The sequence below is a fragment of the Channa argus genome, chromosome 23 (genome assembly GCF_033026475.1).
Source record: "Channa argus isolate prfri chromosome 23, Channa argus male v1.0, whole genome shotgun sequence".
Taxonomy (NCBI): domain Eukaryota; kingdom Metazoa; phylum Chordata; class Actinopteri; order Anabantiformes; family Channidae; genus Channa; species Channa argus.
The window spans coordinates 12542583-12564856 of NC_090219.1; the positions used below are offsets into that span (position 1 = coordinate 12542583).

The following is a 22274-nucleotide window of genomic DNA, read 5'->3' on the forward strand; positions in this document are numbered from 1 at the left end:
GGTGATCCCTAAGATACAATCCAGAGAAACTTTTTGTAACCGTATTTTATTATTAATATGGATTGATGAGATTTGCAAACCATTACATTCTGTTTATATTTATGTTTTACACACCCAATTTCTTTGGAATTAGGGTTGTATTTTCATTTTATGAGTATTTATTGGGCAAAACTGAACAGGTCGGAATACTTCCTGTTCAACATCAATATAAAAAGACCATAAATCAGAATTTGACCAGACTATCAAGTGAGTCATGTGGATCTACTGCAGAGTTTTATTTTTTCCATGAATAAAACAATAATTTATTCTGTAAAAAGTTAAAATACAGTGAAAAGGTCCACCAGAGTTTAAGCTGATGAGTTCAGAGGTTTTGTTTTGTCCCATCAGTGGTTGAGAATATTACATTTACTTATATAAATGAACAAAGCACAAAATTCACACTGAAGACACTTGAACAAAAATTGTAAAGTATAATTGTTTCATTCATATCAACTCCAAAACAGTGTGGACAAGCTGCAGAAATGAAACAGCTGGTGTGTACACATGTTGGTCAAACAGCCGTCTGAAGAAGAAGGGACCGGCCAAAAATGTCACAAACACACACGATATTGCACAGAAGGAGCTGTGTGTTGATTCACAGAAAACCTCCTCAGAAGTTTTCTTTGTAGAAGTTGAAGCCGAAGTGTTCACACTGAGCTTTGATGACCTTAGCCAGAGCTGGAGCACCGCAGTAAAACACGTGGACCTTCCCTTTGTTCTCCTCTGACAGTTTCTGAAACACCTGACACACAACACACACAACTTTACTGCACAAACACAGCATGGGCACAACACAAACACATCTGACACACATCAGCCTACGTGTGTGGATTCCTAATAATGTTTGTGCTGCAGCTACTTTTCCATAAGCTGTGCTGTGAAAAATGTTTGTGTTGTGCTGAATAAATATTTTCCTACTGTAATGTGCGTCTCAGGACATGATTCAGAAGAATATTTTAAAAAGACAAAAGTTGGCCAAAGGATCTCAAATGGCCTTATGCTGTAGCATATTGCTGATCTTAGTATCAGTTTATTTTTTGTGCAGTTTTTTCAGGGATATGGACACGTGTTTTATGGCCTAATGTGATGAAGTTGTAATAATTATTCATGGACAGAGACCTGTACAGACTGATCCTGATTTATTCCTTCTTTCTTTTGATTGCTTACATGATGTGGCCACATCATAGCACTTGGACAGAAAACTCCAGAGACACCATCGAGCTCATGATGGGAAGTTGTACATAAAAAGATTAAAACTTGATATCAACGTGTTTGTCATCCATACCTTTCTTCATTAAAAGGAACCTGATCCCATTTTTACCCATAATGCACCTGTGACTGGTGGGAGTATGATTGGACTACATCATACTAATGTATCCTTCAATCACACTCCTGGAAACACTGCAGTTACAATTGTTGTGCACCATGTTAATAGTAATACACAGTTTACTGTGTAACATAAAACACATGTCCTGTAAACAGAAGAGCCCTGCTCTGTACTGTGCACACTCTGTAATCATAGTAACAATACAATGTAGTAAATAGAAAATCTGTGTCCTCCAGCTTTGACATTGACTTTCACTGGCTGTGTCTGTTCACTGTTTCAGTAAATTTGAACTAGCTGTGTCCTGTGTAAAATCCCTTTGGCAATGTGTCCTTACCTTCCCCCACTCAGGTCGTCCAGGTTGTGTTCTGGTCCTCAGTCCAGTGATGGAGTCTCTCTTCTCCTTCTTGGCCAGGAGGTCCAGCGCCATCTGCAGGCCGATGGCCTTCATGTCGTTCTTACTGAGAGCTGACGTCATGTACATGTGCATCTCCAGGAAGCGTCCTGACAAACATCACCCACAGGATATAAAGCTGTCTCCTGACTCTGTCTCTATTGCCCCACTCTGTATCTCTGTCTTTACTGTCCCACTCTGTGTCTCTATCTCACCTTCAGGCTCCTCGTCGGCTTGGTCCATCTCCAGCTTGGTCAGCAAACTAACGAACCACTCAAATGACTTCTGGTCCCTGTTGATCCAGATGAAGTCCACCTGAAGTGTCCAACAAAAGACTCACAGCCATGTCCATTCACACAAGCACATTTCAACAAACTACAACATCTCATGTGAACCAAAGCATCACTGATGTCCAATGCTGTACATTGTTTTCTTACTTTGCGTAGTTTCATCTCGCTGTCTTTAATGTTTTCGCACCAGGAGTAGTTACAGTTGGGGCAGTTCTGCTTTCTCCTGCGATATCTGGACGCAGAAACACAATTTGGGTCATACAGGGGACTTAATTTGATATAATTGCTTGAAAAATTAACTCAGGCTTCCTTTTAAATAAAACAGTATCTATGTAGGTATATGACCTTCAACCAAGGACAGTAGTCAGGTTGCAGATAACCAATATGACATACGTGCACAAATAAAGGTAGAAGCTTTGCACATCCAAATCCACCAGAAATGTCTATTTTTTTTAGCTGTTGGAAAGATGGACTGTGTGTTTTACCTGTACATGATACTTTGCAGAATGGAAGCAAATGGTGTGATTCCAATGCCCGCCCCAATCAGAACCGCATGTTCAGAGGCAAAAATCTGTCTTGTAGGGGTCCCATAGGGTCCGTCTATATAACACTGATACAAAACGTTCACACATATCCAGTTATACTACGGAAACTTTACATTCAAAGCATTTAAAGTCACAATATGGACAACTAAAATGAAAAATGTATGTTCCCATAATTTGATCTGATTACTGCACATGCATGCACAGATTTAAAGGAACCAGGTGAAATCGGCACTTTCACATCCTCTTATTACCTGTTTTACTTAATGTCTCTGAGAAGCAAGTTAGTTAAGTTCATGTAAAATCCTACGTCTGCTGGTGTTTCCTGATGTGTTGTCTGGGATGTTTTTGTCCACAGTGATCCAAAAAAACATCTGAAATAATTTAACTGACAAACTTCGACTTGTTGTCAACAGGTGATTTTATGTAAAGTTGGATTTTAACTATGTCCTTCATGAGATTTATATAAAAGGCAAAGCAACAGACAGAAATTTCTATATCACAATTGAACATGTTGTATCTGCTGCATGAGCCCAAACAGCTTTAAAATCAACAAAACAGTCATATAACATATTGATGCTTAATGTCATTTTCTTACCTTGATGTTGCAAAACCTGTGGGTCTCACCCAACTTGGCAGAGATCTAAAAGGTGAAAAATGTAATTTAAGAAGAGGGAGCTGGTCTAAAGGCTCAGGGATGCCAAATGGTGCAGTGACGCCAACAGCATTATTCCTTACATCTCTGAGTGGAGGAGCCTCTCCTCTCTCTGCTGGTCCCAGTGCATCTGAAAGAGGCTCCCCTGGCCCCTGAATCGGGGCCACCCCAGAATGGCAGCCGTTCTGACGGTACATGGTCAATTCAACAGCGTCATCTTCATTCGATGCTACAGCTCCATTGTCATCTGCAGAGTTGAACAACTCCTCCTGCAAAGAGCAGAGGTTTACAGCATCCGTCATCACAACAGTGAAGTGTATGTGTGTGTGTGTGTGTGCTGAACCTGGGTCTGCATCAGCTGCCGTCTCTTTCTCAGGCTGGTGGCCAGCTGTCTGGGGCTTACTGTCTCACTCACTGGCTGTCTGAAGTACTCGTAGAGTCGGTTGGTCCACTGACCCATGGAGCGGATGTGCAGCCACAGAGTGTCTGCAGGACAAATAGCATTTTGTCTCTGAGCTGGTTTTAGACTAGGACTAGCAGCTCCTGAAAGTGAATAAAAACCCCTCTAAGATAAATGATGAAGACCTTTCATCATCCCTGACATGGTTTTTACTAACACTTCTTCATTCGGACACAGCATCAGTGTGTGACGGAGGTGAAGTGTACCTGGCTGCTCTGGAGCGCTGCTGATCGTGAACGGGTGCCACTCATACTTGGCAATCACTGGGATGTTGATGTAGACGTAATCTCCGGGTTTAAAATGGAAGAACTGGGGACGTCTGAGCACCAGATGCGTCACCTGCACACAAACAACAATAACTAATGAAACGTCATACCACAACACACATGATCATTGTGCAAACTGCTACCTACACAAAATCTAATATTTTTATTATTATTTATCAGCCACTCCAGGAATTTGCAAAAACAATAAACTCAGTCAATTCCCTCTGAAATCTGCACGACCTTGGATTTAAAAAACTGCAACATGCATCCCAATTCTTTTACAAAAGCTGTGGTGAAATCAGGCATTTCAGGTTGTAACAACCACAAAAAAGCTCCACAAAATCCTGGAGAGACTGATTATTATTATTATTATTATCTAATAATAGTGATGTGTGTGGAATATTAAGTCTGAATATCTCCACAGGATGATAAAACCTTTAGATTTCATCACCTTGGACGGCAGCAGGCTGACCTCTACGATGTAAAGACCCCCCATACGAGAAATGGCAATTCCCACAATCTTCTCCAGCAGGAAGACCAGACCTGGAACCACAAACCACTTCCAGAAGTTGGCACAGTGAACCACGAGCAGAGCCCAGACCCAGATGTAGGACAGGTGAGACCAATAAAACACCTGCAGGGAAAACAGCAGTCAGCGTCTCACTGCATGCATCTTTAATTTGTATTGTCTGGTAATCATTATTTTAATATTATGATTTCATCTTTTGAACTTTTTTAATATTTAATGACAGATGTTGAAGGTCTTTTTTATTTTTATATGATGTTTTGAACAGAAGACAACTCCAACAATGAAATTAATAAAATAATTTAATTAATAGTTTTTGGAATCTTTTCTTAGTCAAACGGTGATGAATATGAAATATGACCGATGAAAACTGAACCTAGGGAAGTTTCTCCAGTTTCCCGAACCACTGACTCTGTGGTCCTTGGACTACTGTCTTACCTACTGAGCTACAGCCGCCCCCATAAACCGAACCGCACATCATGTTATTAAATCTGTCTCACTGTCCCTGGTGTCTCACTTCAAAGTGTCCGCTGCGTCGTACGAATGTGCTGGAGCAGAGCACCATGAGACAAATGAGAAACTGCAGAACCACTCCGGTCACAGAGGCCGATCCCTTCACCCAACCGATCCCCGGGCTGGTGGTCAGCAGATACTCCCACACACTGTAGTCTCCGCTCTCTGACAGCCGCACTGAGACACACAAAGATTGATTGTACACTGAGGAACTTCACCTGTTCTCTCCGAATAAAGGTGTGTGTTTGTACCAAAGTTGAAGACGTGAGCGGCGGTGTGGACGACGCTGAAGCCAAGGATGGCGCAGCCCACAATCTGATGCAGTAAGATGTTCTGGTCCAGAGGTAAGACCCTCACCACCCACGTCGCCCTCAGCCACGTTAAACAGCGACGCAGCATCAGCACCTGCAAACACAACACGCAGTAGTGTAACACAAGTAAATAAATCAAGCAGCTACATGCAACTCCACACTGAGGCTTCCTAATAATTCAACAAAAACCATACACTGTGTTCGAAGATGTGTTAAAATGTTTGTCTTTGACTAAATTATAACAAATGAGATAAAAAAAGGCACACTGACATTTTATTTGCATTTACTCTTTCATAATTGAGTCTGTTGAGGCATTTAGTGTTGTATTTTAGTTCTGTCCAGCAGTATCTATAAAGTGAAAAGCAAAAAATACCTTGAAAAGTTGTGAAATATAAATACTCATATAAAGCTTGAGTAGCCTAAAACACATATTATATACTCAAGTACTCAAGCACAAAAGTGTGTTTTCTCCATAACTCTTAGTGTTCTTCAGGGATCAGTTTCAGGCCCACTGCTTTTTACTATGTAATTTAATAATATACACTAGTCATAAGAAGTTAGGGATAAACTTGTGAATGAACTTTACAGTTGAACTTAATTTGACCCTCTCTAAACTAAACTTTCAATGCACATGCCCAGCCGTTCAATAATCCGGTACTTATTGCATAACATGCTGTTCTCTAACAAGGTGATTACCCACAAAAATCACAACCTGATTCATGGATAATGTCTGAAACAGTCCTCTTCATCATGCTGTTCACATTTTGACGTAATGAGACCAAAACAACACCTAACAATTGACAAGTTATTGAGACATTAACATTTTTTGTTGTGGTTTACCCATCACTGTTGTTAGCTTTTGGTTCAAGAAATTGTTTGAGATGAAGACATTTCCATTTCATCATTCTACCTAAATGCCCTCTTTTCATGATATTATATCACTGTAGCATGAACGTTTTACATTTCAAAATTCAAATTCAAAATTCCATAAATTTCAGCCAAAAGTCCAATATCCCTAACTTTTTTTGAGTAGTGTATATTCTCTGACTTAGCATGTATATATGGTGATGACACTATGTTGTTTCCCGTCAGTATAACTGCAAACAACAAAAGATTACAAATCAGCTTAAATCAGTGATGTTTCCAATCCGTTCATAGCACTTTGGCTGAAGTACTGTCGTACCATAACAAAGGTGCAATTAAAGTTGAGGCACTGTCCACAGCCCTTGGCAACCATGTACCAGCCCCCTCCTGGTCTGTGGTACAGCATGGCTCCGACAAACAGCAGAACGTTGAGGCAAGTGTACATACACAGGAAGAGCAGCTTACGGCTGTTTTTGTGCCAGTAGGACCGGGTCAGGTATCGAGGAGTCTGACGCTTCTTCTGATCTAGATCAGGAGGCTTCAACCAATTGGCAGCACTGAGCAGGTGAGGTAGGGGAATAGAGGAAGAATGAAAAAGAGGAAAACAGTCAACACGTTAACTTTAAAATACACTTTCTCTTCTGGTTTACAATGCTCTAGTTGGTATTTATGAAAGAACACGGGGGAATGAGGGCTCAATGTCCAAAGCTCTGAGAGAAGATGGAAAATCTGTGACATTTTGAGGACAAACTGGAAATAATCAGAAATTTGGATGATTTAGAGACAAGACACTGTGGAATTTAGAAGTCCTTCAGAGTCTGAACTAAAGTTCGTTAGTGTCAGTGACCATGGTAACTCCTGTGTAAAAAGCTCAGATCTTAGATCAGTTTTCTCTACTGAAGCTCACTATCAGTTGCCTCTCAGTCGGATTTGAGCAGAACTTTGTCCAAAAATTGTGCAAGTTGACAGAAACACATGAAAAGCGACCATGAAACAAATGACCAAAAAGAGACACACCTCTCCAAAGTCCTCTCAAAGACCCAATATGACTTCAAAAAAACAGGATAACAAAAAGAGACAGAAAAGGACCAGACACCAAAGATGAAAAACTGGCGGGCATTGCAGGGCCTATTTTAAGTGTCAAGTGTCTATATGTCAAACCAAGGCTGGCCTGAAGGTTTCTAAGTGGGCAGAGTGGGGTCTGAATCAGCATGGGCCATAAAGGTTGTGCCATCTGACCTGATGGTGAGGTTTTCCATGACCTCTGGAAAAGCCTCCAGTTCGGCTTTAAGCTCCTCGAAGGTGATGGAGCCGCTGTTGTCTTTATCGGCCGACTCAAACAGCGCCAGAGTCAGGTCGTCCAGCTTCTCCTCTGGCAAAGAGATAGCGCTCTCACGCAGACACGACTTCAGAACCGTCTTCAGCTCATCTGGGTCAATGGAACCGCTGCCTACAAGCACAAACAACCGGTGCTAAATTAAGAGAAGAGCAAGCAGAGATTCTCTGTTTGCAGAGCCGGAAGAAAAGTACCAATAAAACTTGGTATTATATTAGTACTAAATACTTTATTAGAGGTAAAGTACTGCATTCTAATTTGTGTGGGCTACTACGTTAGACAGAAATGTACAACATGGGAAAAGTGCCATGAAACATCCTCCGTGAAAATCCTGTGTTTTTGTGTTTTGAATACTGACCATCCACATCGTAGACCTGGAAGAGGAACTTGAGTTTGTCAGTCTCGCTGCCGTGGATGAGGAGATCCAGAGCTTTGAGCAGCTCATCCAGACTGATGGAGCTGCTGCCGTCTGAGTCAAACAGAGCAAAGAAGCGCTCTGCGAAGAAAGACTGAATACAGTCTTTTTATTCAGCGGTCTTGGAAGTACTGGTAAAAGTACTATTACTACACTGTGAAAATACTCTATTACAGGTAATGTTCTGCATTCATTAAGTAAAAGTGTGTACTGTACTGTAATGAGATTAATGCTAATACATGCTAGACAATGAAAGCACTCAATACAGACAAATCTCTGCTGTGACTGTTGTACTGTTACACATTAAAGCACTGGGCTATTATCACTCCTGCATCAATACCATCACAAGATTAGAACATGACACAGTAAAGATCAGAGTGAACATTTCCAATAGAAAAGATCTGAGTCTAATAAAAACTCACCTCTTTGACCTTCAGAGCAGTTTTAAACTCTTCCAGGTTGATCTCTTTGTCGTCTCCTGCGATGCTCTCAAACTGTTTGGTGACCCACTCCAGCCAGCGGGAGTCCTCGTCCACACTCATGGTGATGCCTCATCTGCTGCTGGAGGACAGAAACCAACTGTTTGCGGAAGATGTTTTCAGGTTTTTCTCCTAACCTAACCCTAGCTTCACTTGTCTGAGTTTTCTCCTCCGTGGAGTTCCACAGGGTTCAATCCTGGGTTTACTTTTATGTTACTTTAACCAGTTTGGACCTTAGGTAGGGTCCCAGTAACAACTATTAACCAGTCACTGGATGAGCTGGACATTCAAAGTGGGTGCTTTATAACTCTATGCATAACTTCTATGCTAACGATATCCAACTTAGTGTATTCAATGAAACCTAAAAGTGTTTTGAATTTCCTGACAACTTCGAGTTTTTTTTGATGAGTTCCTCAATATTTGCAAAACCTGTACTTTTGTTTTTACTGTAAAATCACATTGTCTTTGCTCCCTTTATGGCCAATTATACTTTCAATTTTTAAATACATTTTCAATGGTATTCTCATGCAAAGATCCCATCCTTTGAATTATATTAATATCTCTTCAAAATATAATCTGTATGAGCCTGCAAAAACATCTGACCTCGCAGAGTCACAAACCTTTAGGGAGGAACAAATACTTTGTGGCACCTACAGCTCATTGTAAATTATACCACTTAAAAAGGTACATTTCGGGTCAAACCCTTCTCTATACAAGCTTCAAATCGGTACCACAGATCCACTTTCTCCTGTGTCTGGACTAAATGTTGGGTCGACTACAGTAAATTGTTGACTACAACCAAATTTGCTGGATGTGACAGATCAGCCACATCTTCCTTGAACATCAGTGTATAACGTTTGTGGAATGATTTCCTGCTGTGAGATGTTTAATTAATGTGGGGCCAAATCAAATGCAGCAGCTTTGCCCTGTTGTAACTACACCTTCCTTGTTTGCAAAGGTAAAAATGAGCTTTTTGGTTAAGACTGGCACGTTTAGTGATGCAGAACAAAGTGACCTCTACCTGTAAATCTAACACGGTTTTTGTCTCTGTGTATAGTGGAAATATTCTCACCCTTTGGTTAGAAGTTTGTCTTTGCTTGGTTGTGCAGACAGATGACTGAGAACACAGGTCTGTGTGTGTGAACAGATACAATATACCACAAAACCACACAAAAATCACTTTACAAATACAATGACTCTTATAGTTTGATTTCTTCCATTTTCTGCTGTATTTGTGATAATAAAGCATTTAGAGGGGGGACCATCATTAATATTATTTTTTCATATGAGACTATAAAGCCGCATAATTTCCATTTCCTAAAGTAAACTAACATTTCAATCATATAATAGAAAGTCTATTATGTCCTATAAAGGGTTGTAGGTTTGAGATGACCCCCTTTTTAACCCTGACCCAATTTTCTTCTGGGTTTTTAAGTCTAAACCCACTTTAAACTGAAAGCAAGGTGGACTGAATGAGCTCTGTGTAAACACAGAGGACATGATAATGATGCTCAGCTCGAATGACCAACCTTCACAAACAGCTGAGGTCCTGCAGACGTCCTGCTGTATCCCTGCACACAGATGACTGCTGATGAACAGTAGCAGCATTTAGGATGTTCCCATGGAGACATGGCCACAGAGAAATTAAAAACAGAGAATAAGAATAAAACTCTTGACAGAACTAATATTTGATGGCCACGCTGTCCATACTCTACAAGTGTTGATGCAGAAAGTCACTAAGTCTTTAAAAAGCTTTCACCTTCTGAATCTTGATTTGAACACAACATGGTGCTGTTGGGAACTGTCTGTTTTTTCACTGTCTGACAGTGGTTATCTGTTGACCTGCTGATTCATTTAAAATATTTAAATTGTCCATCATAAAAAAATAAATTTAATGTTAATTTAATGTACTTGGTGAAACAATGTGAAAATATACCAGTTAATTTTCCCATTTCTGCAAAGGTTTATTTTCTTAACCACTGAATATTTTAAAGAAATTATCTTTAAAATATAATATTCAGTATAATGAACTGACAATAGGTGACCCAAAGGGAAATTATGTTTTTAATAAGATATTGTTAGATAGTAGATATTAATAAATACGTACACAGAAACTAAACTGCCAAAAAACTAAAATATTTAGTTTAACTGTGATGCAAAACAAAAAAAAATCTAATTTTTTAAATGAAACTATTTTCTTTACAATAATAGCTGTAGTGTCACAGTACAAACAGTCAATGATACAAACCAAAGACTTTAAACAGAAGCTTTTACCTGGAGATGTGAAACTCAGCTGCGTCTTCGAGTGTCCTATCTGTGTTTGAGCTGCCGAGTATTTTTTTTCTGCTGAGGTTCTGTCTGTGTCAGCTGGAGCTGACATCCTGCTGCCCACCAAGCCGTCTCCTCACATGTCCCCACCCAACAGGAGTGTCTCTGAGAGACAGACTGAGGAGCAAAGTGTTCGCTACAATAGATAAGGAGGGAGACTATCCGCAGCAGAACCAAGTCCAGCTCACAGTGCAGAGAATTGAAGCTTCAACTTATTTAAGACAAATTTCACAGTTTGTAAATTTAAATTCACAAACTATTATAAATGAGTTATTGAGTATATTGTCAATATATAGTATAGAGATAATACTGTGTGCACTCATTAATGCATTTGTACATGGTCCAACTTCGATTAGCATAATGTTTATAAAGTTAAACCTACAATACATGTGTACAGAAATAGCTTTATTAGAGCAATACAACTTCATATAGAAAATATTACATTTAGGCTAATTTTCTCTTCTATAAACAAAGCACATTACAGTGGCTAAATCATTATTGCTGACTGAACCTGATAGAGATGAAATAAAATGTAAACCAAAACGACAGTCCCAACACAAACAGTCCTTTTCAACATCTCCTGTACAATTTACAACAGATTTGACACAATCTGAATGTACACAGCTAAAAATTAAATAAGTTCATTTAAATTTCAAGCTGTTTTCCAAAACGAAACTCAGTAGATTTGTGGTGATTCAGAACAGTCACCACCAGGAAAGAATTTCACACAGTGACTTTGACCTGCCTGAACTCAGCTAAACCTAAGTACCGTTTAATCAAATGTACTTTACAATCTTCAAACCTCAAATGAGAAACGGGTTTGGTGATTTGTAGGTCAAAAACAAGTAGTAATGTTCAGGTTAGGGGCAGCTGTAGATCAGTTGGTAAGGCAGTCATCCATTGACCAGAGGATCAGCAGTTCGATTCCCGGACCCTCTTGGCTATGTGTCGAAGTCTCCTCGGGCAAGAAAAATCCTAAGTTGCCCCTGGTGGGTCAGATGGCAGCCATCACCATCGATGTGTGAGTGTGTGTGTGTGAATGAGAATAAACATTTTAAAGCGCTTTGGATAAAAGCACTATATAAGCAGACATTTACCATTTGCCAGGTAACAGCTTGGGATATCCCGATAGTATATACTTATACATTAGTAAACATTTTTACCAAGTACGATACACAAAATAAATGGTTTTGCTTCTACAATGAGTTGCTGGACAGTATAATCTTAAGCGATTCAGTGCAGTTAAAGGATGCCTTCACTGATTTTGAATTTCCTTTATTTGGTTCTAGTTTTGCTATTACATTCCAAGTTCCCTACAAGACTTTAGCACAGCTGAGTTTGTATTCAGCTTTACTTTTGGCCTCATCAATTATGTTAAAACTCCTTTAAACCACAGTAACTGTTTCCCCTCTGCCTACCTGTGGAGGCTAACGTAGGATACTGGTATTGGCATCAGTAAATCCTTGGCTACATTTGAATGTAAAGTAGTAAAAGATGAAATGCCTTTAAAATGTAAAGGCATTTCAGTAGAGGCAGATTCTATTATGAGGTGTCTTAGAAAAACTGATCAGCAACCTGTTCACTGTTCACTTTCATAATATGTATTGCTGTGTTTATGATACGGATGGGTGATGTTAGGTGATAGGTGATGTTGTATTGCCTCATGTTGAAGGCAGCAGGGAGGAGACTGGGGTTCTTTTGGAAAGATCCTGGTCCTCCATGATGGCCCGCAGAGCCTCCAGTCCCTCCACAGACACAGTAAGACTGCCTACCACATCACTGTTGTCCTCCACGTCCACAACTGCAGCAAACACATAAATAATGAGTGTGACTGCCAGCAGCAGGCAAGGGTGTTAGATCATGTCCTACAAGAGTTTATATAGCTGCAAAAAAAGTAAGTAAACGATTTATATTGACCTGGATGTATATATAAACCTATTCTGTGAGGAAGAATGGCCCAATCTTAAGATTGTGACTTCAATGAAGGTCAAATCACATTTTATAACGAACTGCTGCAGACAACCAGCTCATTGCCACTGTAGAGATTTGTATACACTTGTGCATGTGTGTGTGTGTTTGTGTGTGTGTGTGTGTGTACTGACCGCTCAGACTGGTCTCCATTAGGTCTCGTTGTTTCTCCAGGATATCAGAGATTCTGAGGAAAGTGACTCCGACGTCCTCGCACTCTCTCTCCTGCTCCTCTTCCTCTGGAGGCTCGCTCACCACCGTGAACCGGATCCTGTTGCAACAGGACAGAAGAGACACACATTCAGGTCGAACCAACTTTTCAAAGCTGGGAGCAGCACAGCACTGTCCTGAACAAACAAAGCTAAAACTGTGCATGGTTGAACAGCGCAGAATGTGTGAAGTTGATTTTCTGCTCAGCTCTAAACTTCCGTTTTCCTTTGTAAGGTTCAGTTTTTTCAGCAAGACTTTCTCTGAGATCTCATCATGTCCTCACCTCTCCATCTGAGGGTTTTGTCCCTGCAGGACCTCCCTCAGCAGTTGTCGCCTCGCCCCATTGTTCTCTGCATCAACAGGAATGACTGAGGGACAGCAGACAGACAACCATCATTGAAACACGAAATGAGGAATGAATCAAAATGGAAATCATGTAGAAGACAACAAGGACAGGGATTTCTTTTTATATTCTCAGGATTTCACACAACCCTTAAACACAACATTTACAGCTGCTGCTGTAATCACAGGTGTGGAGCAGAGTGTATGAGGCTGAAATACACATTTCAAAATGTTTTCCATCATTAAGCCCTGCTTTCACCATCTTCACCAACTTCTAAAACCAGTGCAGACAGGGGAGGAGACCAGGGAGACATCTACAGTATCACTGCTGTAATAACATTAGCATGTGTGTAATACAACGTGAACGATGTTACAGATGTAAGCCTGTGTTCTATTAATTCAGGGAGTCCTCAGGAAAAAGACAGCTTATCTGGTTCTGAGGAAGAATGCAGGTCCTGGGGTTCTGTTTCATGTCATATATTGTACCCACTAACACCTGAAGGAGCATGAATCTGGACTTAGTCTTGGTCCAGGACTCACCTTTGCTGTAGTTGAAGTTGATGCCCTTTCCCTGTGGGGGTTTAGGCAGAGACAGAGGGGTCTCCTCTGTAGGGAGATCAAGGAAAGAGTACTCCACAAACAGACGGACCACGCTGCTGTCCCGGGCCACCCGAGACTCCGGCCTCAGGATAAGAGACACCACCTCCACCCGCAAACGATCTGAGGGCTGAACACACACATAACAGATTTATAGAAAACATGCACTGTTTTAAACCAAATGTGCTGAAGATGACACTTTAGGGCTGGTGGCTCAGTGGTAGAGCGTTGGGTTGGGGAACAGAAGCCCACAGTTTTGAACCCCACCCACCCCCACCCACCCCCACCCACCAGGTGTGGCCCTGCCCAGCCACCAAGGGCCACCTTAGTGCCGGTCCTGAGCCCAGATAAATATTGTTTGTGGCAGGAAGGGCATCCGATGTAAAAACTCATGCCAAATCCATGCACGGAACACATCCCACTGTGGCGACCCCTGAAGGGACAAGCCAAAAGCTATTGATTTATTTATTTTTTGTCACTTTGGGGTCTAAGATATTGTTGGAAAGAGCATTTTCATGTCTTTACTGAGTATTCAAACGCTGATGATTTAGTAGTTATTTGAGTAATTAACTAGCTGGGTAACAGACAGTGAAAACAATTGTTTGCTTCAGCCCTAAATTTAACGAGTCCCTCCTGACTGAACTGTTGTTGCCTGGTTGGACTTAATGCTGCACTCTTTGTAACAAAGCAGAGAATTACAAATGACCTGAAACTGAATATGTTTGGAGGTTTGCGGTTAACACACAGACCAAGCTCAGGCCTGGAGTCAGAAACAACCTCCTGTTTGTTCGCAGGATAAAATCGAACAGAAACACCACAAAAACAAAACCCGGCTGTGCAGTCTCAGGATAAACCGCTGATCATTCTTTCTGTTCCATCCCAGCACACTAACTACATCTCCTGTCCAAGGTTTCCTCTCAGATCTGTGGAGGGCAAACAGAGTGAGGCGTTTCACTCACCTTCCTCCCTGTGGCCTGACCGTGAACAATGCAGTCATCGCTGTCAGACTGAGTCGATTCACTCTGATCCTCTCTGGCTGCTGGGGCCTCGTCTGCATCAAAATGGACCCAGACAGAGAGAAAGAAAAAGAGATGTGAGATAAATCACACAACACAGGACAACTGTGATTCTGCAGAACTGACCAACAGCTCTGAGTGTGTGAAAACAACAGTCTGCTTTTTAAAACTAAAGCAAAAAAAAAAAGAAAAAGATTATAAAGCTCCTGACCAGTATTGGCTCAGCCATCTGTGTAGCACAGCGAGTAAGACACATGCCTCTCTGCGGGCCATCATTAACATTTATGAACTCTGTTCTAAAGATTATTGGCAGACATATTAAATATTTAAGTCCGTGCTGCTCAAGAAGCACTGGTAAGAAACAAAAACATTTGCACCTATAAGACAGAGAATAGGGCTTAAAAACTGCCAGACTCTTGGAGACTTGGGATACATTTAGGAGTTTTCTGTCCACACTGGAAATGAAACAGTACGACGGCTGCTGCAGTGTTTTGTACACAAGGAACTGAATAAAGAAGTAAACACAGACACAGAAACATTTGACCCACTGTACGTGATGCAAACAATCTATATCATTGTACCTTTGGTAATTTCCTCAGAGACATCAGAATCGTCAGAGTAGGACTGAGAGCCTGCTGGGACCAGCTGTCCTTCAGAGATGTGTGACTCCTCTTCATCATCCTCTTGCTCCACTGCGCCTTGATGAGCTGGAGTCACTTCAGACACAACCTGCAAACACAAAACTAATGATGACAATGCCAACATGTCAGCAAAAACATTCTGACTTTAAACTGATCAGCTAGGCCACTTTTTATCCAACTCAGCAAATTCAAGGAGAGGTTTGCAAATTTTAAAGCCAGCCTTAAAACAATACGGATGGTCCTAAATGTATCTAAGAATATGTGTTTCGAGTGTTTTACCAGGAGTATAGGTTCGGAAAACATGGGACAGAATGGGGTAAGATGACCCAACGTTTACTTAAGTCATCTTGTAGGTTTGGAAAATTAGAGAAATGAAATGAAGCATGTACCTATTTTTGGTTGTTGACACACGGCCTGAAATTATGTCCTGTGAAAATAAATTACTCCTTTGGCCTATCAGGGCTAAATTGATCTGAATCATTGGGTAAGTTGAAGCAACTGGAGGTAAACTCGCCATGTGACTTTTTTTTATAATTTTAAACGTTTAAATCTGCATTTGTTAAGAAAGAGAGAACCTGTGAAACCATTTGTTAACACTGTTAAGCTTTGGAAGACCAACATAGTGTAAACGAAGGTGACAGAAACCCACATGGAACACTAAGTTTATTTATACAGTGCAGCTTGTGGGGTGTTACACAGGATTTGTCATGGTAACTGAAACAAATCTGCTGCTGCTACATGCTACCATATTATTTAACAAACTTGAGAGAAGCTATATTAGATTTGATCAATCTATCTTCAGAAACTGGCTATGTACCAAAGGCCTATAAAGTTGCTGCAATCAAACCTCTACTTAAAAAAACTTGTCTTGATCCAAGTGATTTAACCAGTTATAGACCGATATCCAATCTCCCATTTATTTCTAAAAAAGTAGATGCAAAGCAATTATGTGACCACCTGTAAAGGAATCACCTGTCTAAAATTTCCAGGCACGATTTAGAGTTTATCACAGTACAGAAACAGCACTAGTGAAAGTCACCGATGACCTTGTCTTGGCTTCAGACAACGGACTTGTGTCTATACTCCTCCTACTATACCTTAGTGCCACATTTGACACCACTGACCAAAACATTTTATTACAAAGACTGTAACATGAATTTGGGATTTAAGGAAATGCACTTCATTGGTTTAAATCTGTCAGACAAATTCCAATTTGTTCAGGTTAATGATGAATCTTCTATAGGCTCAAAAGCCTATAGAAGTTATGGAGTTCCACAGGGCTCTGTGTTAGGACCAAAACTTTTCAATCAGTATATGTCCAGTCTAGGCAACATTATTAGGAAACATTCCATAAACTACTAATACTAATACTAACTAATTAGTCAAGCTCCAAGCTCCAAGCATGCCTTAAAGACATAAAGGCCTGGATGTCTTAATTTCCTAATTTGAAAATTTGACAAAACAGAAATTATTGTTTTTGGGCCTACAAATAGGAGAAATATGCTGTCTAACAATAGTTACTTTAGATTGCAAAACTTTGGCCTACAGTACTGCTGTGAGGAACCTTATTTTTTTTTAACAAGGATTTGTCCTTGACCTTGCACATAAAAAAAAGATCTTTAGAGCACCTTCTTCCACCTACGGAACATTGCCAAAATTAGGAGCATCCAGTCTCAAAGTGATGCTGAAAAACTACTCAATGCTTTTGTTACTTCTACGTTGGACTAGGTTAGATCATATTTTACCTTCACTAGCTTCTCTCCATTGGCTTTGCATAAAATCTAGAATAGAATTCAAAACCCTCCTCCTTAAATACAAAACTCCATGGTCAAGCTCCATCATATTTTAAAGAGCTCATAATACCGTATCATCCGATTACACCATTTAAAACTCAGGCCTACTTGTGGTTCCCAGTTTCCAAAAGTAGAATGGGAGGCAGAGCCTTTAGCTATGAAACCTCTCTCCTGTGGAACTGGCTACCAATCAAGATTCGGGGGGCAGACACCCAGACCCTACTTGTAAGTCTAGGCTTTAAACCTTCCTTTTTTAAAAAGCTTATAGTTAAAGCTGCTCAGTCAACCTAAACAAGCTCTTAGTTCTGATGCTATAGGTTCAGACTGTTGGGGGACCCCGCCAAGTGCAATAAGCTCCTCTCCTCTCTATACATTTATATGTCACCACTGTTGGACATTAACTCTGTATGTTTTCTCTTGTAGTTGTCTTTCTCCTTCTGTGTCCCCCTCTCTCTGTCCCTTTCTGCAGGTGTCCCCAGGCTTTGGAGCTGTGTGTTTTCCAGCGTGCAGCTACTGGTCCTGCCAACCTGCTGGATGTTTTGTTGTTGCTTTTGCTGCTCTTTTCTCTCTCCACTTTCCACTCACCCCAAGGCAGATGGCTGCCCACCCTGAGCCTGGTTCTGCTGGAGGTTTCCTCTACATACTTGTATAGTTTCTAGATGACTTTGTTGTGAATTGGCACTATATAAATAAAGTTAAATTGAATTAAATTTCTTTGGTCACAGAAGGAGAGGACAATGTAGTGAGAGAGGACATGAAGTTAGCTGGTGCCACAGAAGAGGATGCAGAGGATAGGCCGGAGGCCGAGGATTCACTGTGGTGACCCCTGAAAGGGAACAGCCGAATGGAAAAGAAGACAAGATGTGTGATATGATGTACTGCACATTGAAGGAGAAACAGGGATTCTCTAAAAGTATTACTTTATACGTCAGTAACTTAAGTACCTTATGGTTCAATTTACTCTGCAGTCTTTGGCTCAATACGGAGCCACAATGTAGGAAAAACTGGCCCTTATTAATCTTTAGCCAAGTGATTCTTATAATTTTATTACATTACTTAATCACCCACATGTTTAATATACTTTTTAAGACCTGGATAAATTTACTTCATCATAACTGTCATAAAAACTGACATTTTGAAAAATGTCTTTGATAAGTAAAATGCATTTTTTTTCTAACAAAATACTTTCCACTCTTCCACATCTTTCTCTTCTTCACAGCAAGCTAGAAATTATGGGTTCTGAATTTATTCTCACATGTCAAAAAGGTGTGCAGTTGCCCAGATTGAGGAGGCTAATGTAATCACCCACCGGCTCATCTTACCCCACTCTTCCCTACACAGCAAATTCCAGCAGTTTTACTAAACTATATAAAGCCTGCATCTTTCAAAATTAGGTCTGTTTAAGACAACTCTTCCTCTTGTTTGTTTTACTAGGTTGTGGTTCCTTGCCAATATAAAGATGAGGAATACTTTCCAGCAGTTGTTGTTTTTTACCTTTCACTTAAAACATTGTGCACAGCACATTCAACTGTGTCCATTGGCTGATCAGTTTTAAATAAAAAAAAAAAACCTTACCTGCTCATCTCCAGCTGTCAAATCAACAAAAGTGACTTTTTTTGCAGCTGGTCCCTCTTTTACTTGTGTCTTCTGTCTGAGTTCTGGCAGCGGGGCCTAAAGGCAGGTAAACATTGCTATGAACAACTGAAAACAGCATCAATGAAGAGCAGCCTCACCAGAAAGCTTTGGTTACTTTCTTTTTTGGTCATGGCTCTGACACAGCTCCAAAACCTGTGTTACTCTACTGGCTGAAATATTTGAGCATAATTCACTGCGTTAATGACACTGCTCTAATAAACTGAAAATAATAATTGATCTCCTGACCTTAGAGGAGAAGGGGGGGGAGCAATAAAAAGGGTCTCTGGCTTCTTCCCCCTCTTCCAGAATCTCTTCTAAATCTTTGTCTGTCAGTAGTTTGTCTTTCTTGTTGGCCTTCTCACTATGACATTCAGGCTCTTGCTCAACAGTTTCCTCTGTCAACATCTCTTTACGGATGAACTTTGGCTTTTCAACAGTGACGATCAAGCCTGATGGAGGGAGGTAGGTGGACTTCCACTCCAGTGTTACTTCTATGTGTCCAGCAAGGCGTCCAGAGGGATCAATCAGCTCATACACACCTGAGGGACAAAGGAAAGGTATGACTTTAACGTTCCCCAAGAGGGAAATGCAGTTGCTTCAGCAGCACAGTGACATAAGAAGGAGGACCAGCGAAACAATAGGTCCCTATGTGAGTATTAGAAAAACCAGTGTAACTATTAAAGAAGAACAATAAAAACACATTTAAATGTTTTGTTTCTATTGATTTTTACTGAAAACTAAAATTGTATTTCTACTGGGCAGACTGCAATGAAACAAACTAGGTCTGCACCTGATAATTATTTTCATTAATTACAGATTGATGTAATTATTTTGTAGATTTACTGATCAAAAATATCACACTCAAGGTGGAATGTTCTAATGCCAAAACCCAACAAAACCCACATCTTTAATCATCTGTAAAAAAATAAAAAGCTAAATTGAACTAATTTTAACAACTCTATTGAAGTTATAAAGCTAAAACTTGGAGAACAGCTGATTGCTGAGAAACAACTTCTGACAGCAGGGGCTTTCAATCATGTACTACAATCTTCATCATAGCAGCAGATAAAAAGATCATGACAATGTCCCTAATTTCATATTTAATACTTTACTTAATAATTTGTTTTACAATTATTATTATTATATTTCTTTTACTATTAAGTCAAGATAAACAGCAAAAGAAAACCCCTGACCATGAGTGTGAAAATAGACACTTCTATAAGATGAATAAATTAGCTGTTTTACGTAGCTCAAAACCAAACAAAAACAATGCTACACAGTATCTTTCCCGCAGAATTGAAAATAGATCACACTTTGGGTAGAGTAAGATTATATTGATTTGCCCCAGCAGAGCAGCCCTCACCTGTGATGCCTTTGCCCTGAGCCAGGGACAGCAGAGGTACCCTGGCCTTCCCCAGGTACGTGTCAATCAGTTCCTCCTTATAGTCAAACACGTAGAACTGAACCTCCTCAGACTTTAGGTACTGGTCCAGATCTACATCCATCAGGACAGAGTAGGACTTGAGGTCACTGAAGTGCGGGTCACAGCAGTCTTGAACAGTGACGGTTGGGTAGTCGGGGAAGTCAAAGAACTTGTAGACCACATAGGGACTCGGCTGCTGGGAGGTACTGGACTGAAGGTCTCGACACCGCTGGACAGTGATGAAGAGCTCATTCCAACTGCGGTTGTGTGGCTGAAGCAGGATTTGACAAAACAAAGGATTTATTTACAGAACATAAACTAAATTGAGACTTTTTCTACTGCAGAGATGGGAAGAATTAAAGTAAAACTATAATTTAAGTTTGACATGGATTTTAAATTGCAAGTCTGGCAATTGTTAAAAATGTAGCGCTGAAAGGATTAAGTCAATTAATCTGTCAGTCGCCAAATTTTTTTAAAATTTTGATTATTGAATATTTCATTTGAGGAAAAATTGCAACAATTCACTTCCTGCTTTTATATTTTATTTTTATAGCATTGTATAGCCTTCCACTCTCTTCAAGCAGTTGCACCCGCACTAATGCCAGCTATTACACAAATCATCAACACATATCTCACAGCAGGCACTTTTCCGACCTCATTCAAGCAGGCCCAGATTACCCCACTGATCAAGAAGCCTTCTCTTGATCCCGCTCTTGTTGAAAATTACCAACCTGTCTCTCTTCTTCCATTTCTGGCCAAGACAATGGAACGACAATTGATCAACTCTCAGACTTTCTTTCCAAGAATAACTTCCTTGATGTCAACCAGTCTGGCTTCAAGAAAGGTCAATCCACATAAATGGTGCTCCTGACTGTCATGGTATATCTTCGAGCTGCAAAAGCTGCAGGTCAGTCTTCTGTTTTAATCCTTCTCGATCTATTTGTAGCCTTTGACACAGTGAACCATTAGATCCTCTTGTCCACTGTCTTTGACTTGGGCATCTCTGGATCACCTCTAGCCTGGCTTCAGTCTCTATTATCGGGACAAACCTTCAAGGTATCCTGGCTGGGGCATGTTTCTCACTCTCATAGCCTCTCTACTGGTGTGCTGCAGGGTTCAGTTCTTGGTCCTCATCTTTTTTCTGTCTATACTACATACCTGGGTTCTATCATCCGCTCACATGGCCTTTCCTATCACTGCTATGCTGATGACACACAGCTCTTCCTGTCCTTTCCACCAAACGACTCCACTGTCTCATCACCCATTTCTGCCTCTCAGACATTTTGCTTGGATAAGAGGGAGACATCTTCAGCTCTCAAAGACTGAAGTCCTTGTCTTCCTGGCCAGACCTTCAACACAACAAATTATCAACATCAACATTGGATCTATAGTGATTGTGCCCACTAAGTTGGTCTGGGGGTCATCATTGACGATCAACTGAGCTTTAAGGACCACATCTCCTCAGTCTCATGTAGATTTGCCCTCTACAACATCAGAAAGATCAGACCTTCCCTCACAGAATATACAACCCAACTCATTGTACAGGTGCTGGTCATATCTATCTCTTGATGGGGTCACTGGCATCCGCAGTCAAACCCTTGCAGATGATCCAAAATGCGGCAGCACACCTCATTTTTAATCAGCCAAAAAGGACCCATGTCACACCACTCTTCAGATCTCTACACTGCCTTCCTGTAGCTGCTCACATCAGGCTAAAAGCTGTCTCACGCCCACAGGGTGATCAACTCAACAGCTCCTGCTTACCTCAACTCCCTCATTCAGGTTAACAATCCTTCCCGTCTGCTTCGGTCTGGTGGTCCCAGCACCGCACAGAAGACACAAAGCAAAACTCTTCAGCCCAATGATCCCACGATGGTGGAACAAGCTACCAAACTCTGCACGCTGAG

At 40.7% G+C, this 22274-nt stretch overlaps 2 protein-coding genes across 2 annotated transcripts in view; both read right to left on the minus strand.

Annotated features, from left to right (window-relative positions):
• nox5 (NADPH oxidase, EF-hand calcium binding domain 5) lies at positions 1-12406 on the minus strand. Its single transcript, XM_067493671.1, has 18 exons — positions 10689-12406; positions 9944-10002; positions 8358-8496; positions 7879-8029; positions 7424-7634; positions 6504-6741; positions 5261-5414; positions 5014-5186; positions 4422-4604; positions 3911-4043; positions 3588-3730; positions 3328-3513; positions 3188-3232; positions 2533-2657; positions 2195-2279; positions 1973-2072; positions 1701-1867; positions 1-781 (listed from the first exon to the last, which is right to left on the minus strand). Exons 3-18 carry the CDS (start codon positions 8475-8477, stop codon positions 650-652), a joined length of 2346 nt encoding a protein of 781 aa, XP_067349772.1. The 5' UTR covers positions 8478-8496; positions 9944-10002; positions 10689-12406; the 3' UTR covers positions 1-649.
• The window catches only part of rpgrip1l (RPGRIP1 like), a 24829-nt gene continuing 14958 nt past the window's right edge, over positions 12404-22274 (minus strand). Inside the window, exons 13-20 of the mRNA XM_067493958.1 lie at positions 20308-20638; positions 19191-19483; positions 15457-15604; positions 14819-14910; positions 13803-13989; positions 13204-13288; positions 12845-12981; positions 12404-12543 (exon numbers count right to left, since the gene is read on the minus strand). Coding sequence (XP_067350059.1) covers positions 12404-12543; positions 12845-12981; positions 13204-13288; positions 13803-13989; positions 14819-14910; positions 15457-15604; positions 19191-19483; positions 20308-20638 — 1413 coding nt within the window. The remainder of the gene's footprint in view (positions 12544-12844; positions 12982-13203; positions 13289-13802; positions 13990-14818; positions 14911-15456; positions 15605-19190; positions 19484-20307; positions 20639-22274) is intronic.

What these genes read in the sequence shown, in the direction of transcription:
- nox5 (XM_067493671.1), bottom strand. Translation starts at nt 8,477, where the DNA reads ATGAGTGTGGACGAGGACTCCCGCTGGCTGGAGTGGGTCACCAAACAG. An exon ending in ATGGAAAACCTCACCATCAG is followed by an intron (nt 6,742 to 7,423) that starts GTCAGATGGCAC and finishes TCACCTGCTCAG; the next exon opens with TGCTGCCAATTGGTTGAAGC. An exon ending in TTAATTGCACCTTTGTTATG is followed by an intron (nt 5,415 to 6,503) that starts GTACGACAGTAC and finishes TTGTGTTTGCAG; the next exon opens with GTGCTGATGCTGCGTCGCTG.